This window comes from Tyto alba, unplaced genomic scaffold (genome assembly GCF_018691265.1).
Source record: "Tyto alba isolate M040663 unplaced genomic scaffold, T.alba_DEE_v4.0 Super-Scaffold_40, whole genome shotgun sequence".
NCBI classification, from domain to species: domain Eukaryota; kingdom Metazoa; phylum Chordata; class Aves; order Strigiformes; family Tytonidae; genus Tyto; species Tyto alba.
This window is the reverse complement of record NW_024881316.1, coordinates 1819812-1836867: the sequence shown is the minus strand read 5'-3', so window position 1 is coordinate 1836867 and position 17056 is coordinate 1819812. Positions and strand designations below refer to the sequence as shown.

General features: G+C 40.2%; 1 protein-coding gene across 1 annotated transcript; it reads left to right on the top strand.

Annotated features, from left to right (window-relative positions):
* Positions 1 to 50: 50 nt before the first annotated feature.
* QRSL1 (glutaminyl-tRNA amidotransferase subunit QRSL1) lies at positions 51 to 14761 on the top strand. The gene is made up of 11 exons (XM_042803602.1): positions 51 to 210; positions 477 to 636; positions 1778 to 1876; positions 3343 to 3439; positions 6465 to 6641; positions 8898 to 9073; positions 9199 to 9311; positions 10842 to 11034; positions 11429 to 11546; positions 13621 to 13826; positions 14305 to 14761. The coding sequence occupies exons 1-11, from the start codon at positions 187 to 189 to the stop codon at positions 14514 to 14516; spliced, it is 1575 nt and encodes a 524-aa protein (XP_042659536.1). The 5' UTR covers positions 51 to 186; the 3' UTR covers positions 14517 to 14761.
* The last annotated feature ends 2295 nt before the right edge of the window (positions 14762 to 17056 follow it).

Genomic DNA, 17056 nt, shown 5'->3' with positions numbered 1-17056 from the left:
TCGTCCCGGTGACACCACCGACCAATAGGCGGCCGCCTTCTTGGCGCCCCTGCCAATGGTGCCGCTCGGTGTTGCGGCAAGATGGCGGCGCCCATCCGCCGCGCCGGAGGGGGAAAGGTGGCGGCGGGCCGGCGGGCGTGAGGAGGAAGAGGAGGAGGAGGCGGCGGCGGCGGGAAGCGGGTCGCCATGCTCCGCGCCTCTCTCCGCCAGGTGAGTGGCACCGAGGAGCGGGGCGGCGGCGGCAGCGGGGCGGGCTGGGCTCGGCTCGGCTCCCAAGGTGACTGGGGCCTGCCGCGGTGTCCCCTCGCGTCCCCCCGCCCCAGAGCCGGGGGGGAAGCGGAATGGAGACCAGGCACGGCGGGGCCGGGGAGAGCCCTTCCCCGGGCTCCTTCCTGAAGCGGTAGCGGTTTATCCGCTTAACGCCCCGGAGCGGGCTCTGCCGCCTGGCTGCCCTGACAGCGGGGTTGCACTTCTAGGTGGCGGCGGCGTTGAAGGAAGGAAGCGTCTCCCCGACGGAGCTCTGCCAGAGCTGCCTCTCCCTCATCAAAAGCACCAAGTTTCTCAATGCTTACATTACCGTAGCCGAAGAAACCGCTTTGAAGCAGGCTGAAGAATCAGAAAAAAGATACAGAAGAGGTATGTTTGCACCTGCTTGATATTAGTCCTTAAAAAGTTGAGGTGGAGGGGCTTTTTCTGTTAGGTGGAGAAATTTTTTGAAAGCAGCTGTATGCACTACCCGGTTCACTATGAGGGGCGATGAGGATTGTAGTTGAGGCTTCAGTACATGCATGCTCATGGGTATATGCTTGGCACTTGGTCGTGTATTCAATTCAAAAATCAAAGGCAAAACCTGGTCCAAGCCAGGCGGGTACCGCAGATCAAATAAGCTCTGTACTTCCTGAACAGCACTGCTACCGCTTGCTTCTTCTTTCCCTCAGCAGTTTGTTTTAAATTGGTAGCCAACAGTTACCACGAACAGGAAGATGCAGTGGTCTTTTGCAGGCCTCTTGGCTGAGGTGGACGAACATCTGGCTCAGCACATCAGGCTTTAAGAAAGCATGTGAAAATAAAGCAACTCAGTTGTGGTGATGAGCAGATGAACTCATTAAAGCGTTGAATCCTGTCATCTGCAGCATTTAGAGACTGACAATCCTCATTTTCCTTTGAGTTTCCTGGAAGACGTTTTTACCTAGTAGAGTACTTTTTTTCCTTCCTGGGTGACACTTGCTGTCCTCTGACACCTTAAGAAAAGTGCCAGCCAGAGTGTTTTATTTCTTGACGTAGACATTTTAAATTACTTTTTGGCTGGATGTTGGATAATTGATTACATAAGGAAGACTTTCTGAGCTTCAGTAATTTTTTTAGATCACATCTACAGTGTATGTTAGGCAGCATTTATGGCTCCCAGCCTGGGGATGGAGTAGATTTAGGCGGCACCTATGCCTGAAATAAGCATTACATGGTCACATTTGAAGAGGTAAGCACTCCTTTGGGATATCTAACTTGTATGAAAGCAGCTGCCTGTCTTGCAGGCTTAGACACATTTGCAGAGCTCTGCTCTGCAGCGTCAAGTCCGGTCTGGGTAGAATGCTCCATGCTAGAGTTAGAATGGAAGATCGTTCTTGAAAATGGAAGACAGCCATCAGTTGCTAAGTAGATAGCATTCTTCCAACAAAACACCTAAAGGTACATGTAAAATAAACTGTAATTGATAAGACTATCTGTATAGCACACTTTGCGTTAATCGCTGTTGTTTTTGCAATAATTCCTAATGCAGGTCAGCCGCTGGGTATTTTAGATGGAATTCCTGTTGCAGTAAAAGACAACTTTAATACAGCTGGCATTGAGACAACATGTGCATCAAATATGCTAAAAGGTACAGTAGACCTTTTAAAGTAACATCAGATCTCATTTCAGAGCTCTTGCTCTTCTCTTTAGTGGGTTTATGGAATAGAGTCTTCGAGAAATCAAAATATTTTCAAAAAATGAGCTGAACTAATTTGAGAAAATATGTTTATGTAATTTCTTCTGCCAAGCTCATCTGGTATTACAGATGTATCTTTTTCTCATATAAGTAGATTATCTCCTTTATTCGTGTAGTTACATGCTTTTAACAATGCAATGTTTATTATAGCCTGTGCACTAAAATAGAATTGTTCTATAATTTGCATTTTGCTTCACATTATTTTTAGGTCTACATGAGAGCAGTTAGTGATGTTCCATCTAGCAAAATCCAAAGATGGTCTCTTTTTTTTTTCTTCTGTTGATAATTGTTAAGTATTTTTTTCATATGGCTGTAGGAAGAATAGACATTAACAATTATTTTCTTTATATTACTGATATACAAACATGTACTATAAGACACTTTTAATTTTTTGAGATTTCCTAAGCTCATTATTTCTGTTAACATGCCATGAACATTTTCAAGGCATTAGAAAGTCTTCAGAGTAAAAGCAAAAATAGAAAACATTTATTATATCTGTTTTATTCTGCACAAAGTAAAACTGAAGAGTTTTGTGGAAGATAGCTCAAGTAAATTAGCAGAAACCTGATCTGATTAATGGGGGTTTTAATAACAGAATAAATAAGTATGTCTTTGCCATTTTAAAAAGTGTTACATTACCTGAGATGTTTTTCATTAAAGCGCATTGTCAGGCCCATTGTGGTTGATTGCAATGTCCTGGCTGAGAGTATTAGGAGTGATGTTGTCCTTATTGTTCCCACTGAGAGTGGGGGTGGAGAAACCCCTGTCAATATTCACAAAAGGAATTGGTTGCTACCTAGGATCTCATGTAAGTGTTGTGCTTCTCATCGTAATTTATGCAAGGTCTAAGTGGTCAAGGGTGCACACGTTTGATCACACAACAGCCAGTAGTGGCTCAGCTTGTGGTTAACCATGTGTGCCTTTATCTCATGGTAAAGGGAGGTAATTCAAGATAGCTTAGCACTTTTCTGTAAAGAGCTGTTTCTCATTTCTTCTCATTTTAGACAGTTCCTGCAAACTGGCTGAATGCAGTAATTTACTACACTTGTGATAACTTGTTTATGTGAAGTCGTATCTCCACACTCTAGGAATGTATAATCCAGAATTACTGGTTGGTAAATTGTGGAGGAAAGAAAAAAAAAAAACAACAACAACAAAAAAAAACACCTGCAAACAAAATGGCATTTGATTTACTTTTGCTAAATTTTGGAAATTACTAGTGTTTTCTTGAAGCAAAATTTTGGCACTGTGAACTGACAATCCTTATCCACAAATAATGATAACTTGGTTCAGGGTAGCTACTTCTAAAAATCATCTGTATCTTACCAATCACTCTTAACTGTTCTGATTGTTTTCAGGTTATATTTCTCCTTACAATGCTACAGTAGTTCAGAAATTACTGGATCAAGGAGCTGTGCTTTTAGGAAAAACAAACCTAGATGAATTTGCAATGGGGTGAGTGATGTTTATTATTTGTAATGTGTGATTGCACATTAAATAGAATACACACCATCTGTTCCAATCTACCTGTAATCCTTAACTCCGCTTTCTGTGAGGTTAGAAAATAATGAATACTTACCCATGAAGAGAATCTGTTAGTAGAATTGGTTACGACACCAGGTAGTTGTTGCCTTTTTCTTTCTACTTAGAGGTGATTTTTGTCCTTAGTTAATTTTTGTCATGTCCCCGATGGCAGTCACTGCCTCTGCCGGACAGCCACTGGAGTAATTTGTATGAGGTTTTGTATGAATTTTTGTTGCAAACAGGCTAATCTTTAAATTGCCTGAGCTAATATTGGTGACTTTTTATCAAGAGCACGTTGGAAAATGCTCTCACAGCTTGATTCTCCAGCAAATCAGTGAAGGCAGCCAAGGTATATCAGGGAACAGCACTGGGCTATTAGGGATGGGAGTCTCTGTTAGCACAACAGCTGGGTGTGGAAAGGAATGTCTGGGATTTTAGTTACCTGTGAGAAACAAGTGTTGTGTTTTGATGTGGTTTTTATTTTACCTAAACCAAAGATGGAGTTTTGATTGGAAATTCACATGGATGGAAATAATTTGACTGTATTGTTTGGGATAAATTAATTTCACAGAATCATAGAATGGTTTGGGCTGGAAGGGACCTTAAAGATCATCGAGTCCCAACCCCCCTGCCCCGGGCAGGGCCCCCTTCCCCCAGCCCAGGGGGCTCCCAGCCCCGTCCAACCTGGCCTTGAACCCTTCCAGGGAGGGGGCAGCCACAGCTGCTCTGGGCACCCTGGGCCAGCGCCTCATCCCCCGCACAGGGAACAGTTGCTTCCTTATATCTAGTCTAAATTGATGCTCTTTCAGTTTAAAACAGTTACCCCATGTCTTATCCCTGTGCTCCCTGATCAAGAGTCCCTCCCCACCTTTCCTGTAGCCCCTTCAAGTACTGGCAGGCCGCTATAAGGTCTCCCCGGCGCCCTCTCTTCTCCAGGCTGAACCCCCCCAACTCTCTCAGCCTGCCCTCATAAGGGAGGTGCTCCAGCTCCCTGGTCATTTTTGTGGCCTTCTCTGGACCCACTCAAGCAGGTCCATGTCCTTCTGCTGTTGGGGGCCCCAGAGCTGGACACAGGACTCCAGGTGGGGTCTCACGAGAGTGCAGGAGAGGGGGAGAATCCCCTCCCCTGACCTGCTGGCCATCCTGCTCTTGATGCAGCCCAGGGCACGGTTGTTTTTCTGGGCTGCAAGTGCACATTGTTGGGTTACGTTGAGCTGGTTGTCAACCAAGACCCCCATGTCCTTCTCTGCAGGGCTGCTCTCAATCCACTCCTCGCCCAGCCTGTATTTGTGCTTGGGATTGCCCTGACCCACGTGCAGGACCTTGCACTTGGCCTTGTTGAACGTCATGAGGTTTGAGCAGGCCTCTCAAGCCTGCCAGTGTCCCCCTGGGTGGCATCCCTGCCCTCCTGCGTGTCGACCACACCACACAGTTTGGTGTCGTTGGCAAACTTGCTGAGGGTGCACTCAGTCCCCCTGTCCATGTCATAGACAAAAGATGTTAAACAGCACCAGTTCCACCACCAACCCCTGAGGAACAGCACTCGTCACTGTTCTCCAATTGGACCTCAAGCTGTTGACCGCAACTCTCTGAGTGCAACCATCCAGCCAATTCCTTGTCTACCAAGTGGTCCATCTGTCAAATCCATGTCTCTAGAGACAAGCATATTGTGTGAGACAGTGTCAAATGCTTTGCACAAGTCCAGATAGATGACATCAGTTTCTCTTCCCTTATCCACCAATGCTGTAACCCCGCTGTAGAAGGCCACCAAATTTGTCAGGTGTGATTTCCCCTTAGTGAAGCCCTGTTGGCTGTCACCAATCAGCTCCTTATTTTCCATGTACACAAGCATAGCTTCCAGGACGATCTGTTCCATGATTTTGCTGGGCACAGAGGTGGGACTGACTGGCCTGTAGTTCCCTGGGTCTTCCTTTTTTTTCCCCATTTTAAAAATAGGGGTTATGTTTACCCTTTTCCAGTCAGTGGGAACAGAATTTCTGTGTCAAAGAGATGCTCTTCAGAGGAAGAGCAAGGAAAAAGCACGGAAAAAACTGATTATGCAGTGATACAACCGGTCTGAGCTCATTAAAGCACAGGATTCTCCTAAAAAGGCTTATCCCACCACTGGCCTATCGGCTCTAGTCTGTGTGTTTGCATGATCTCTTACGCTAGCACCAACACAGCTATACCATGAGCTTGACCACGGAGCAAATCCAGCTCTAACATAATGATGTCTTAATACGGTAAGTTTTCAACTGCTGTGTCAGGTGCCTGCTCTGTCTGATGATTTGGCTGATAGCGCTGGCACCCTGCAGTTGGGGAACATTGGGTAGAGGTTGAGAGGAAGGAGGAAAGTACCCCTGGCTTCTGGTGGCAGCTCACACTTAGGTGACCACAAGCTGACTGAGAGCAGATTCTAAGAAGCTAGTCTAGCCCTCTGAATCAGCGAACTGTGGCCTCGGGAGAGGGCTATGGAGTGAGTAATAGTGTGCTACTTACAGAGAAATGCTTGTTCCTGCTATCGTGGAGCTTTCTTCCCCACCTCTAGCAGCATGGTTTTCCACAAGGCTGTGGTCATCTACTTTTGCCTTTTCCAAATGTAGAGTCAGGAAACCAGAAAACCTTTGTTTTGAAGCAGTGTGCAGCTTTACTGTGAGGTAGCTTAAATCAGTTTTATGTTTTTGTGATTATGTTCTTTTCAGTGGCATTAGCAGAAATTAAGAGGAGATACAAATTCAGGTTCTGTGTCAGAAAGGGATGAAGATCTATAAACTTTATAATTCTGTGTAACATCGTTGAAGTTGACTGTGCAAGGATTTAGTATACCAATCTTTTTGTTTTGAAATTGAGTTTGCTGGGATGAAGAATGAGGAATTGGATAACGAAAAAAACTTAGTGAATTCAGTGTGTCTCACCTGTCACTTCTGTCTCTTTTTGTTCTGTCTGACTGTCTTAGATCTGGGAGTACGGATGGGGTATTTGGACCAGTCAGAAATCCCTGGAGTTATTCAAGACAGTACAAGGAAAAATCTCTCCCCAAATCCTGTTCTGAGGACAAAGAGACTAAGTGGGTAATAACAGGAGGGAGCTCAGGAGGCAGTGCGGCTGCTGTGTCATCTTTCACATGTTTTGCGTAAGAGGCTGTTTTAAATTGTTTTTCATGAAATGTCTCAAAATATGTTGCAAGGTTTTGATTTTATAATTTTCCCGTAACCTAGTTTGAAATGGGAGGGTTATTTGCACTGGCATATAAGAATTTATTTCAGCGTCCCTACGTTATTTATGGCATATCGTGAAGCCGGAATGAATCCATGTAGGCAAATCTAGGCTTATTCATTTTGAGTGTTACTCAGCATAATGATATGGCCACTTTGCATTGCATGAAATAAAAAGATAATGGCAGTAAAGGAACAACAGTCTTATTGTTCTTCCCCCATACTCTCTTAAAATTAACATGGGGTTTGTGACACATCCTTTTGCTCAGTAAATGCATGAAACCCAAACACATGAAAATGTAATTGGGTAGATGAGGAGATCCCTTAATTTGTAACAGTATAGTAATCCTTTCTTCCCTCCTTTGTTCTTACAGCACTGTTATGTAATAATGCATGAGATTTGGGATCTAAAAGCTTTCAAATCCCTGACTTGACAAAGGATAAACAGATACTTACGACACAGATACTTACAATCTTGTCTGGTTTAAAAAAAGACAGTTTTAGTTTTGGGGTCTTGTTTTGTTTGGTTTATTTTTTAAAAAGGAATTTAAACAAGCGAGAATTTTTTCTTTACAACAGTTACTATCTTAACAAATCAGTTGTCTATACTATCTTCCCCATCCAACCATTAAAAGAAATCTGATCCTTAAAACTTTACGCCTGTATGCACTTTTCAGAGCTACATAGTGGAGCACATTTGCTAGAAGATGGTTTTAGTTGTTCTCTTGACTAGAAGGTGTTTAAGTTACTGTGTCCTTGTTTACCCATAGGCTGTATTACAAGCATCCATTTTTTTGTTAAAGTATTTTTTGCTATTGTTGATCACAGCTTTTTTTAAAAAAATATTATGGTATTATATACAAAACCCGATTTATTTTATGACACATTTTTTAAATGATACCTCTCTTCATCTCATTGCCCTTTGCTAGGTTGTGGTATACTCAACCTTTTAATACTGTTGAAACTGAACTCAGTGCAGCCATTCCCAAAGGCTGCTGGTCCTTGTCCTGAGCCAGAACAGTCTGATCCTGGTATGGTCTGGCACCTTCTCTTCTGTTGCTGGGAGTGCTGGACACCCATTTTTCACTGCTCAGCACTTTGTCAGATCAGGGAGATGGTTTTTGTCCAGCTATTTTATTGCCTATAACCTATTGTATATCCAGTCTATATTAGTTTCGTTCAAGCATCAGGAACACTGCCAGTCTTTGTCTTTTCAGTCTGAGGTCTGGATGTGCAGAAATGCTGCAAAATTGAGGGTGTTTTATATCAATTCAAAAACTGTGAAAAATTCCACTTCAGCAAAGTCATTTGAATTAGTTCAGCCATCTCAGAAACAGATGCCCACGGGAAAAGTTACATACCCACGTCAATAAAAATTATACCTCCTTCTGAAGTGTAATTTATTTTTGGCAAAGATTTGGATGAAAGCTGTCTTTAAATGATGCTTGAGTTAAAATTATGAAAAGAGCAGGTTATTTCAGTGTGAATTTCCAATTCATTAGAGTTTTTGAAATAAAAATTTCCATTTAGAAAGAACAAGTTTTCACATGTGAAAGAACAAGAAAAAGAAGTCAACTTTAAAAAAAGAAAAAATTACTGTGTTCTAAAAATGCACTTAAGTGACACTAAACTGGGAGTTCTCATGCTATGCTTTGTCAGTTTGGAAACAGGAAAAGCATCCTAGACTTTGAAAAGCATGCCCTGATGCTAGGGGCAAAAAGTGTACTGTGTTGCTATTTATTTGTGTACTGGAAAATGCTGCTTCATAGTATATTGGCAACTGAAAAAATAAGATACCAATGTCTGAAAATCATACTCTAAATCACATGAAACGTATCTCTTGGAGACCACAGTATTGGAAGAGACCAACAGAGAAGGTGGAAGTAGATATTCAGGGCTATTTTTGGAGGGCCTAAATTCGGTGTATCCAACTCTTTGTAGAGAGAGCTGGGGTCTCTTCATGGCTAAATCAGAGACCCTAATAAAAATAAGAGAACATATAAAAAATAGCAGACTTAGGGAGCAGACTGAAATTTAGACTGTGTGATTATGACTTCTAATCTGGAAGAATTCACGCATTTTTTTTTTAATCCATGCATCCTAAAACCATACATTTTTGTTATTTGGAAATGTTCTGAACTATTTTACTAATGATAATTCTTTTGAAACTATAGAGCTTTAGGGTCAGACACAGGAGGATCTACCAGAAACCCTGCTGCTCACTGTGGTGTAGTAGGTTTAAAGCCAACATACGGACTGATCTCTCGCCATGGTCTCATTCCTCTAGTGAACTCCATGGATGTGCCAGGAATCCTAACCAGATGTGTGGATGACGCAGTAGTTGTGCTAGGTATTACTACTTCTTATGCCTTTGTATGCAGCATATCTTTGTTTACAACACTGTCTCAAAACAAATTGAATTCTGGCTACCCAATGCACATTTTCCCGTTCTTCATATATCCTGTCATATTTCAGGTTCACTTGCTGGACATGATCCTAAAGACTCTACGACAATTCAGGACAACTTTAAGCCATTTGAACTACCCGATTTGATTGATGTCAGCAAGCTCTCGATAGGAATTCCAAAGGTAACATTTAAATCCTGTCAACAATAGTGGAGCTAACAGAAAAAATACTTGTGTCTTGCCCACCACCTCGTAGTCTCTCATGACTTAAAACAGTGAAAACACTATAGGCAGCTCCTGGAAAAGAGCAGTATGTGCTCTCTTGCCTTTGCAGGCAATTTGGAGTGAGCATACGCTAATGCTAAAACATTTTGTCACTGTTGTGGGAAGCACTGCTGGGAAACTCCAAGTGAAACAGGGAACTTCAGTTCTTGGTTCTGTCTGTTGCTCTTTCATCAGTCACCTGTATAGCCTCAAATGAGTTGCTCTTGGTGCCTTCTCATACAATGAGGTTAGTACTGGTTTGTGCAGTGCTTTGAGATACTTGGCTAAATGTCACTGTGTTAATATGAAGCAGAATTTTATAAGGCAGTTGAGTGGCACAAGGAGCAATTGAATGGCACAAGTGATTCACAGAGCTCTAATAGCGATCAAAAGACAACTGTAATCTGGCTTCTGATGCATGCAATTCAATCATGTTTGTAACTGTAAGGATACTTGTAAATCAGGTACAGTTGGAACTTCAGCCTATTTTTAATTTAATTTAGTAAAGGCTCTGCCTTCGAAGAGACAGTGTGAATAATGTTTATGGGCTTGATTCTCAGTATTTGAACCTGTACTAGAACAAGTACACGAAAAGATTTAATTTGGTAAACAGAGATGTCCACTGACCATTAATTATTCAGGATCCGTGAGATGCAAAAAATGTATGCCTAGAAAATTAATTAGCTGCATACTGTTTAACCAATACCACTATTTTAGATTTATCAAAATCTAATTATTCATATCCTTTGGACAGTTGTTTTCTACTGCTACAGATTATCCTAAACAGTTCCATGCATATATTAAACACGGGTCATAACTACTCAGAAATTAGACAGTGTTATGACCCTGATATTGTGGGTTAGGAATAAAGCGAGTATCTTCAGAAATAGAGAATTTTAATAGAATATCTTTAACTTGATTTTTTAAACAGGAACGTAGCTTTCCTAAGTCTTCTCCCAAGCCCTTTATTGTAGTTCTTTGGTGGGTTGTTCTGTTTGTTTCATAACAGTTGCCACTGATATGCTGTAGCCATAGTTTCTTTTTATCTTTTCTGCTCACAGTAGCCGTAGTATTAGGATTTAAACCTGAAGAGTTTCCACCCACAAACTACAGAGCAGTGGAGTATAGTCTCCATGAATAGACAAGTAAGCAGTTAATTGGGCAATTTCTCCTTCAGAAGAAACTGCTAAAGAGACTCCGTGGTCTGTGGTATGTGGGTTCATCCTACTGAGATGAACATAATATTCTTAAGAAGGCAGAATCCTGTTAATTTAATACTGCTTGATTGTGTAATATTTAGTATATGCAAAAAGCTTTAATAAGTACTTTAAATCATATAGGGCTGAGGTAGTAGTTTCAATGTATTTTAAGCAAGGAGTATTTGCATATTGGTTGTCATTAGAAGTAAACCAGTATGTAAAATCACTCCCCTTCTTGTTTTTCACGAAGGAATATCATGCACCAGGGCTTTCTGGTGAAATTCTGGCTCTCTGGTCAAAGGCTGCTGACCTCTTTAAGGATGCAGGTGCTAAAGTAATTGAAGTGAGTCTACCACACACTCGTTACTCGATTGTCTGCTATCATGTGCTGTGCACAGCAGAAGTGGCATCAAATATGGCCAGGTTTGATGGACTGGAATATGGTAAGGCCTTTGAAAAATCTTTTTTCTCAGACAGTAGAAACATTGCTGGATGCCATTAAAAATTATTACTTTTAATAGATATGCTTTTTATGTTTGAAGGCTTGGTGTTATTTCTCCAAGATGGAATAGAGTAAAAACCCTGTCCAAATAAAAATGAGCAAATAAATACATATTTTAATATATTTCACTTCTAGAAACTTAAGTGTCTGGACTTAAAAGCTGTTTAATATTTTTGTAATAAAACAGGAATATGCTTTGTTGTTTTTCCAGAATAGTAGCATGTCAGACTGCCACAAACAGTGGCCTACTGTATTACTACGTATAGCATTACCTTATGTTGTTAAATCTTGAGGATTACAAGAAGTATAAATTTCCAAATGGATTTTCTTTTCAGGACACCGTTCTGACATGAAGAAGTCCACAGAAAGTATGTATGCTGCAACACGACGAGAAGGCTTTAATGATGTTGTAAGAGGAAGAATTCTATCAGGAAACTATTTCTTGTTGAAACAGTAAGCGGAAGATCTTGAAACTCAAATTTGCTAAGTTATCAATTTTTTAGGCAAATGGTGATTAATTGTCATGACATGAAAAAAAAAATGTCCTTATACTTGGAGCTACTTATATTATTATTATTGCTTTAGCTATATATGAATGAAAATGTTTTCCCTTAGTCTTACCAGTGAGCCTCCTGAATTAAATAAGTAAAACAACTTAGTGATACTTATTTTTTTTTCTCCCCTACCAGAGTATTATTGGCATCTATTAGTTAAATTAAGCAAAAATCTATCCTATGGTGTCACATTGAAATCCTATTGAACTGAGGTAGTGTTAAAAGTTCTGTAGCTGTTAATCTTGTTAAAACTGCATAGAAAAACCTCTGGTACATTCTAGTGAGGTCTTCTAGAGAAAGTCAATTAAATTAACTAAAGCTCCTTGCCTCAGCATGCAGGGAAAGGAAGGCCCTGGCAAATGTACCGAACTGATGTCTTTACAGAAGACAGGAAAAAACAAGCTCACGTAGAGAAGCTGGTAAATGGATCAATATGATTCCTTATCCAACAGTCCCAGTTTATGTTAGTAAAACTGCTGGTTTTCTCTGTCTTGTCCAGATACTAAAAGAAATATTAGTCGTGTAATCAGTCCCAAAGCAAGTGCGCTGCAGAAAGAGCTCTGTCAGCAAGAGTATTCATCAGATGCAGCTTCTAGTTGTTCTCAGAGACAGGAATGTTGTCAGTCAGTATGTAACAAGCAGCTTTTATGGAATGCCTACGTTGCTGCCAAGAGTGCTCCTTCTGGTTACAACTGTCCAGATCAGCTTTCCTAAGGCTGCTTTAAAATTCATGTAGTTCACTCTTCTGTGAAGGAATATTCAATTGGCTTCCATCAAGGTTGAGCAGGAGAGTCCTGTCCCTGTCCGCAGTAAATTACTTTTGAAGATCAGAACCCAGTGCTCAGAAAGCATTCTTAGAATATAGAGAAACAACATCTGTGTCTCCTGAAAATGTTGCATCTTACATGTTATTTTTATCTTGCTTTTGAAATCTGTAAAATAATTAGGTTCAAGAAGCAATGGAAGCTTGTCAGCATTGTATCAGAATTAACAGAAAGTATGTGTTTGATTTAACAGTATTTTTTCACTTTTTTTAAAACCCAAAATAGTCTTTCCAGCTTAAAATATTGTTTGAGGTCCTTTTAGTTCCTTTTATGGTTTTTCTGAAGTTAACAGCTAGGATGATTTCAGAAATGTTTGTAGAAAAAAAAAAAAAAGATTCCCATGATGTAACTTCTTAACTTGAATAGACATTGATTTTCATTGCAGTTTTTCAGAAACATAAATCTTGAGATTAACAGAGTGGCTTTTGGGCAGTTTCATTTGTTTTAGCTACAGACATTCTGGCATGTAGCAGTTGTTAGTACCCTCCTCCCCCCCGCCTCTTTTTTTTGTTTTTGCTTTAGAATAGCAGTGGGTTTAGATGGCAGTTGCTTTTGAAACTGAATTGAATTTAAGGATTCCACATTTACCAGTTCTGCATATGAAATTAAAAGGAACTGTAGACATAAAGCTGACTAATTTGTTTCTGCTTCAGAACTGTGTAGAGACAGTTTAGAAATCCACAGACCACATGGAGTCCTCCATAGATGATGGGACTTTTTCACTTGCTTTAAGTATCTTGCTGGATTGAGTCCTAAATGATAAATGCCAGTTTTCCAGGCCTGCTTAGTTCTGTATTGTTTCTAGGCTTCACTGTTGCCCTGCAGTGAAATTCAATACATAGTTTAGTTTTCAGAAAGGTCATAAAAGTGTTGTTTTGATTTTTAGTTAATTGTTATAGAGTTTTGTTTTCCCTTCACCTTTTTTCAGCAGTATGCCCTCATCTCTTCCTTTTCTGACAGCTTCATTGCTATAAGAGCATAAACGCCATGTTTGATGACTAAGCTTCTGCTATATAAAAAACTCAAATACCAGTGTTAGTCTTTTAACCAGAAGGAATACTGGCCTTGTCTTTTTTCACAGTGACTAAGAAATAAAGTTCTGTGTTTTTGGAATTAGTGTCAGGCCCTCATGTGCATATTTCTTTCTAGGAACTATGAGAATTACTTTATCAAGGCCCAGAAAGTCAGACGTCTCATTGTCAATGACTTTATGAAGGTTTTTGGGAGCGGTGTTGATATTTTACTCACTCCTACCACTCTGAGTGATGCAGTACCATATATGGAATTCATCAAAGAAGACAACAGAACCCGCAGCGCACAAGATGACATCCTGACACAGGCTGCAAACATGGCTGGTGAGTAGGGACAGGAATTCAACTACGTTTTCCCCTGCCTAGTCATTTTTAATGTCCATTCCCCTCAGCTATTTAACCTCTTCTTTAGAATCAAGATATTTTGCCTCTGCTGTAATTCTTACAGTGATAACCAGGTATAAGGATAGCTTATTTATTAAATCCTTTAAAATGTAAGAACAGATTTTAAAATGAGGCACCTTTGGAGCTGGGTAGGGGCTGCAGATAAGAAGAATCCATTCAAGATCCAGAGACCAAAATCTTTCTTATGAGAGTTGATTCTCTTTTCAGAGGATGCAGATTCCTTAAATCACACTAATTCATTTCTTGTGACCACCTAACAGTATCCTTAGTTCATTGACTGAACTACATAAAAACAATTCTAAGAGTAGAACTGTTACAAAAATTACTTCAACTGAATTTCTTTAATAGTGTTTGCCTATGGGTTTTTTTTTTTATTTGTTTTGTTTTTTTCTTTCAGGACTGCCAGCCATAAATGTTCCTACAGCTCTTTCAGAGAGAGGCTTGCCAGTTGGGCTTCAGTTCATTGGACGTTCTTTCCAGGAGAAGCAGCTTCTCACTGTAGCCAAATGGTTTGAAAAACAAGTAAAATTCCCAATGATTCAGCTAGAAGAAATGAGGAGGCATGACCATGATGTCTTTCAGCATCAGAAATCTGCTTCTTTTTCATAACACAGGACTTGATAGTCATCTAACGCAAGAAGACTGTGGAGATGGTCTGAAAATGTATTCCTGCAGTCAATTCTTTTTTGCAGAAATAATCCATTTTAAGATCACCATACACAGTAATGCAGGATGGAATCATCACAGCTTGTTACTATGTAATTAAGGCAAAGTGAATCATTAAGTAAATGTGTCTGTTATTAAGAACCATTTCTAACTGATATTAAAAACACCAGGTTGAATTATGTATCTTATGCCTGTGGAACTGCTTTTTTTCCATCCCCAGAAGGTGTGTTAAGATATCTGGCCCATTGAAGAACTAACCTGAACTTTCCTGTGAGACTTCCATTGTTGCCAAAGGGTTGGTTTCCTTCTAGATCGTAGACTTTTGTAATGGAACAGCCAGACAAGCTCTAGTGGAACAAAGGTATCAAGGATCCGTTCACCAACATGTAAATACAAAAATAAAGAAGAGAATAACATATAGATAATTCGTTTTAAACAATAATAAATAAAATCATTTCTAGCAAACTCATAAGAGGTGAAATAACTTCCAGGTTTACAAATCATACAGACTACTCTGGTTACATTCATTGTAAGAATAATGAATTACAGTTTTCTGTTGGGGAAAGACACCTACTAGGCCTTCAGTTGTTACTTCCTTCTTCCTTTATTAACGTTCTTTATAATCAGCACCTACAATTAATGCTTACCAAGAAAGAAATTTTCTTCTTCAGTGTAACTCTTTGTAAGAGTAATATCACATATTCCTTCCTGGACGGCCATTCAACACAACAGTAATTTGAAACAAATTTACAAACCATAATCTTGGTAAGCTGGAGGACCTAGTAAACAACAACTAACCTGTTGTGAATGTTGTAGTTTCCATTTTTTGAAAGTTGAGAAAGTATGAAGAATAAGTTGGTAGATTGGGTTTTGCATCAGATATACTTTCAGTCATAGTTTACAGCTTGCACAGATGTAAAAAGTGTAGGGTAAGGAAATGACTGAGATTTAGTGTGATATGGTAACATACAGATTCTTCCTGAATTACATCTTGTCTTAGACCATACCATCACCTATATGAAAAAATCACCTTATTTCTAAAAATAGCAAATGAATTGGTAAATTTTCCACACCCCAAAGGGAGCTATTCTGATACCTTTCTGACGATGAAAATGGTACATGATTAAAAATCCCACGATTAAAATTTTAAAAGTAAAATTAAATTTTTAATTTCAATATTAAAATAACAAGGCATAGCTTGTTTCTAGTCTCAATGCTACCTGGCTTCTTTTCACAGAACGGTCTTCAAGGAACTTGCCTTTTCTGTTAGCGGGCAGTGGTGAATTGGGAGTCCCAACAGACTATTTTTGCTGTTGTCTTGTTCAGTAGTTTAGGTATGCTCTAATCATGCTGTCACATCTAATCATGCTGTGCACATTTTGTTTTATAGCAGCTTGCTGACCAGAGCTCTCATTGAGGCTATCCATTATCCAAGTTGGAATACCTGGATATATACTTGGAATACCTGCTCTTTGATTCGCAGTCACTTCTCAAACCCAGACTTACCACTTGCTGTTTCTAAAAGTAAAGGTCAGTGTCTTTTGCCCAGAGTTTGAAATAAAATCCTGTCTGTGGAGAACATTCCTGGAGGGACATGAAGAGCCTCAGAGTGTTACAGAGGAGAACAAGCAGAGAATTGGGGTCTCCCTCAGAAGTTAATTCTGGGCTGACTTCTGTACCACAGGAAAATCCCTGCTTGGGCTTGGCAGTCTTTCTCTTAAAACTTCCCCTGAGGTTAAGAGAAATCTGATGGAAAAACTGCATCAAGGCAAAGGTCACCACTCCATGTTTCCCAAGCAGTTAGAGGAGGGGTGGGTGATGGGGAACTGTTCTTACACCTGCACTACTGGGGTTTTTTTGAAAGCAGGGCTCTGATTCCAGTCTCCAGCATCCTCTAAATGAACATGCAGATGATCAGAGAAATTGGGTGTTCTGACACTGGTCCTTCAGAGTTCCTTCTGATGGTAGATTTCTGAGGGTAGAATAAATATGTAGTGAAATACACAGCAGCGAAGGTACAAACCAGACAAGCAGGCATCCATTCTGCGATTCTGAATAGCATGGCATTTATAACTTTATGTTCATAGTTGAGACCCATCTTTGAATTAAAGGTTGGAAAGACTTGAAAACAAAACTCCTGGGTAGATACTTAAATTTCTGGACTATGAGGTTCAAGGCAGCCCCAACAAAGTTTCTGCTTTTCTCCCACTCCCAGCTCTTTGGCATTTTTGGGGGCCAGATACCTGATGCATTTTCTACGCTCCCCTATCTAAGGCTGGAATTTCACCAAGCCGGGGGCGAGAGCTTGGGGACCAGTGTGGTCAATCAGCTTTGGGATGTAAGCTAGAATTCCTCAAGTTTTGCAAGAGGATATCTAAGAGACTTTTGCTGTCTTTGTATTAGAAAACCATTTCGTTGACTCTGGGCCCCTCTGCAGTTCCTGAAGTTAACACCCAGGCTTACCTGTAGGTATAGTGGTTGTG

Bases quoted from the DNA above. Each gene is read 5' to 3' on its own strand.
- QRSL1 (XM_042803602.1), top strand. From the start codon at position 187: ATGCTCCGCGCCTCTCTCCGCCAG. The intron at 637-1,777 runs GTATGTTTGCAC...TTCCTAATGCAG, and splicing joins AGAAAAAAGATACAGAAGAG to GTCAGCCGCTGGGTATTTTA. The intron at 9,312-10,841 runs GTAACATTTAAA...TTTTTCACGAAG, and splicing joins TCTCGATAGGAATTCCAAAG to GAATATCATGCACCAGGGCT.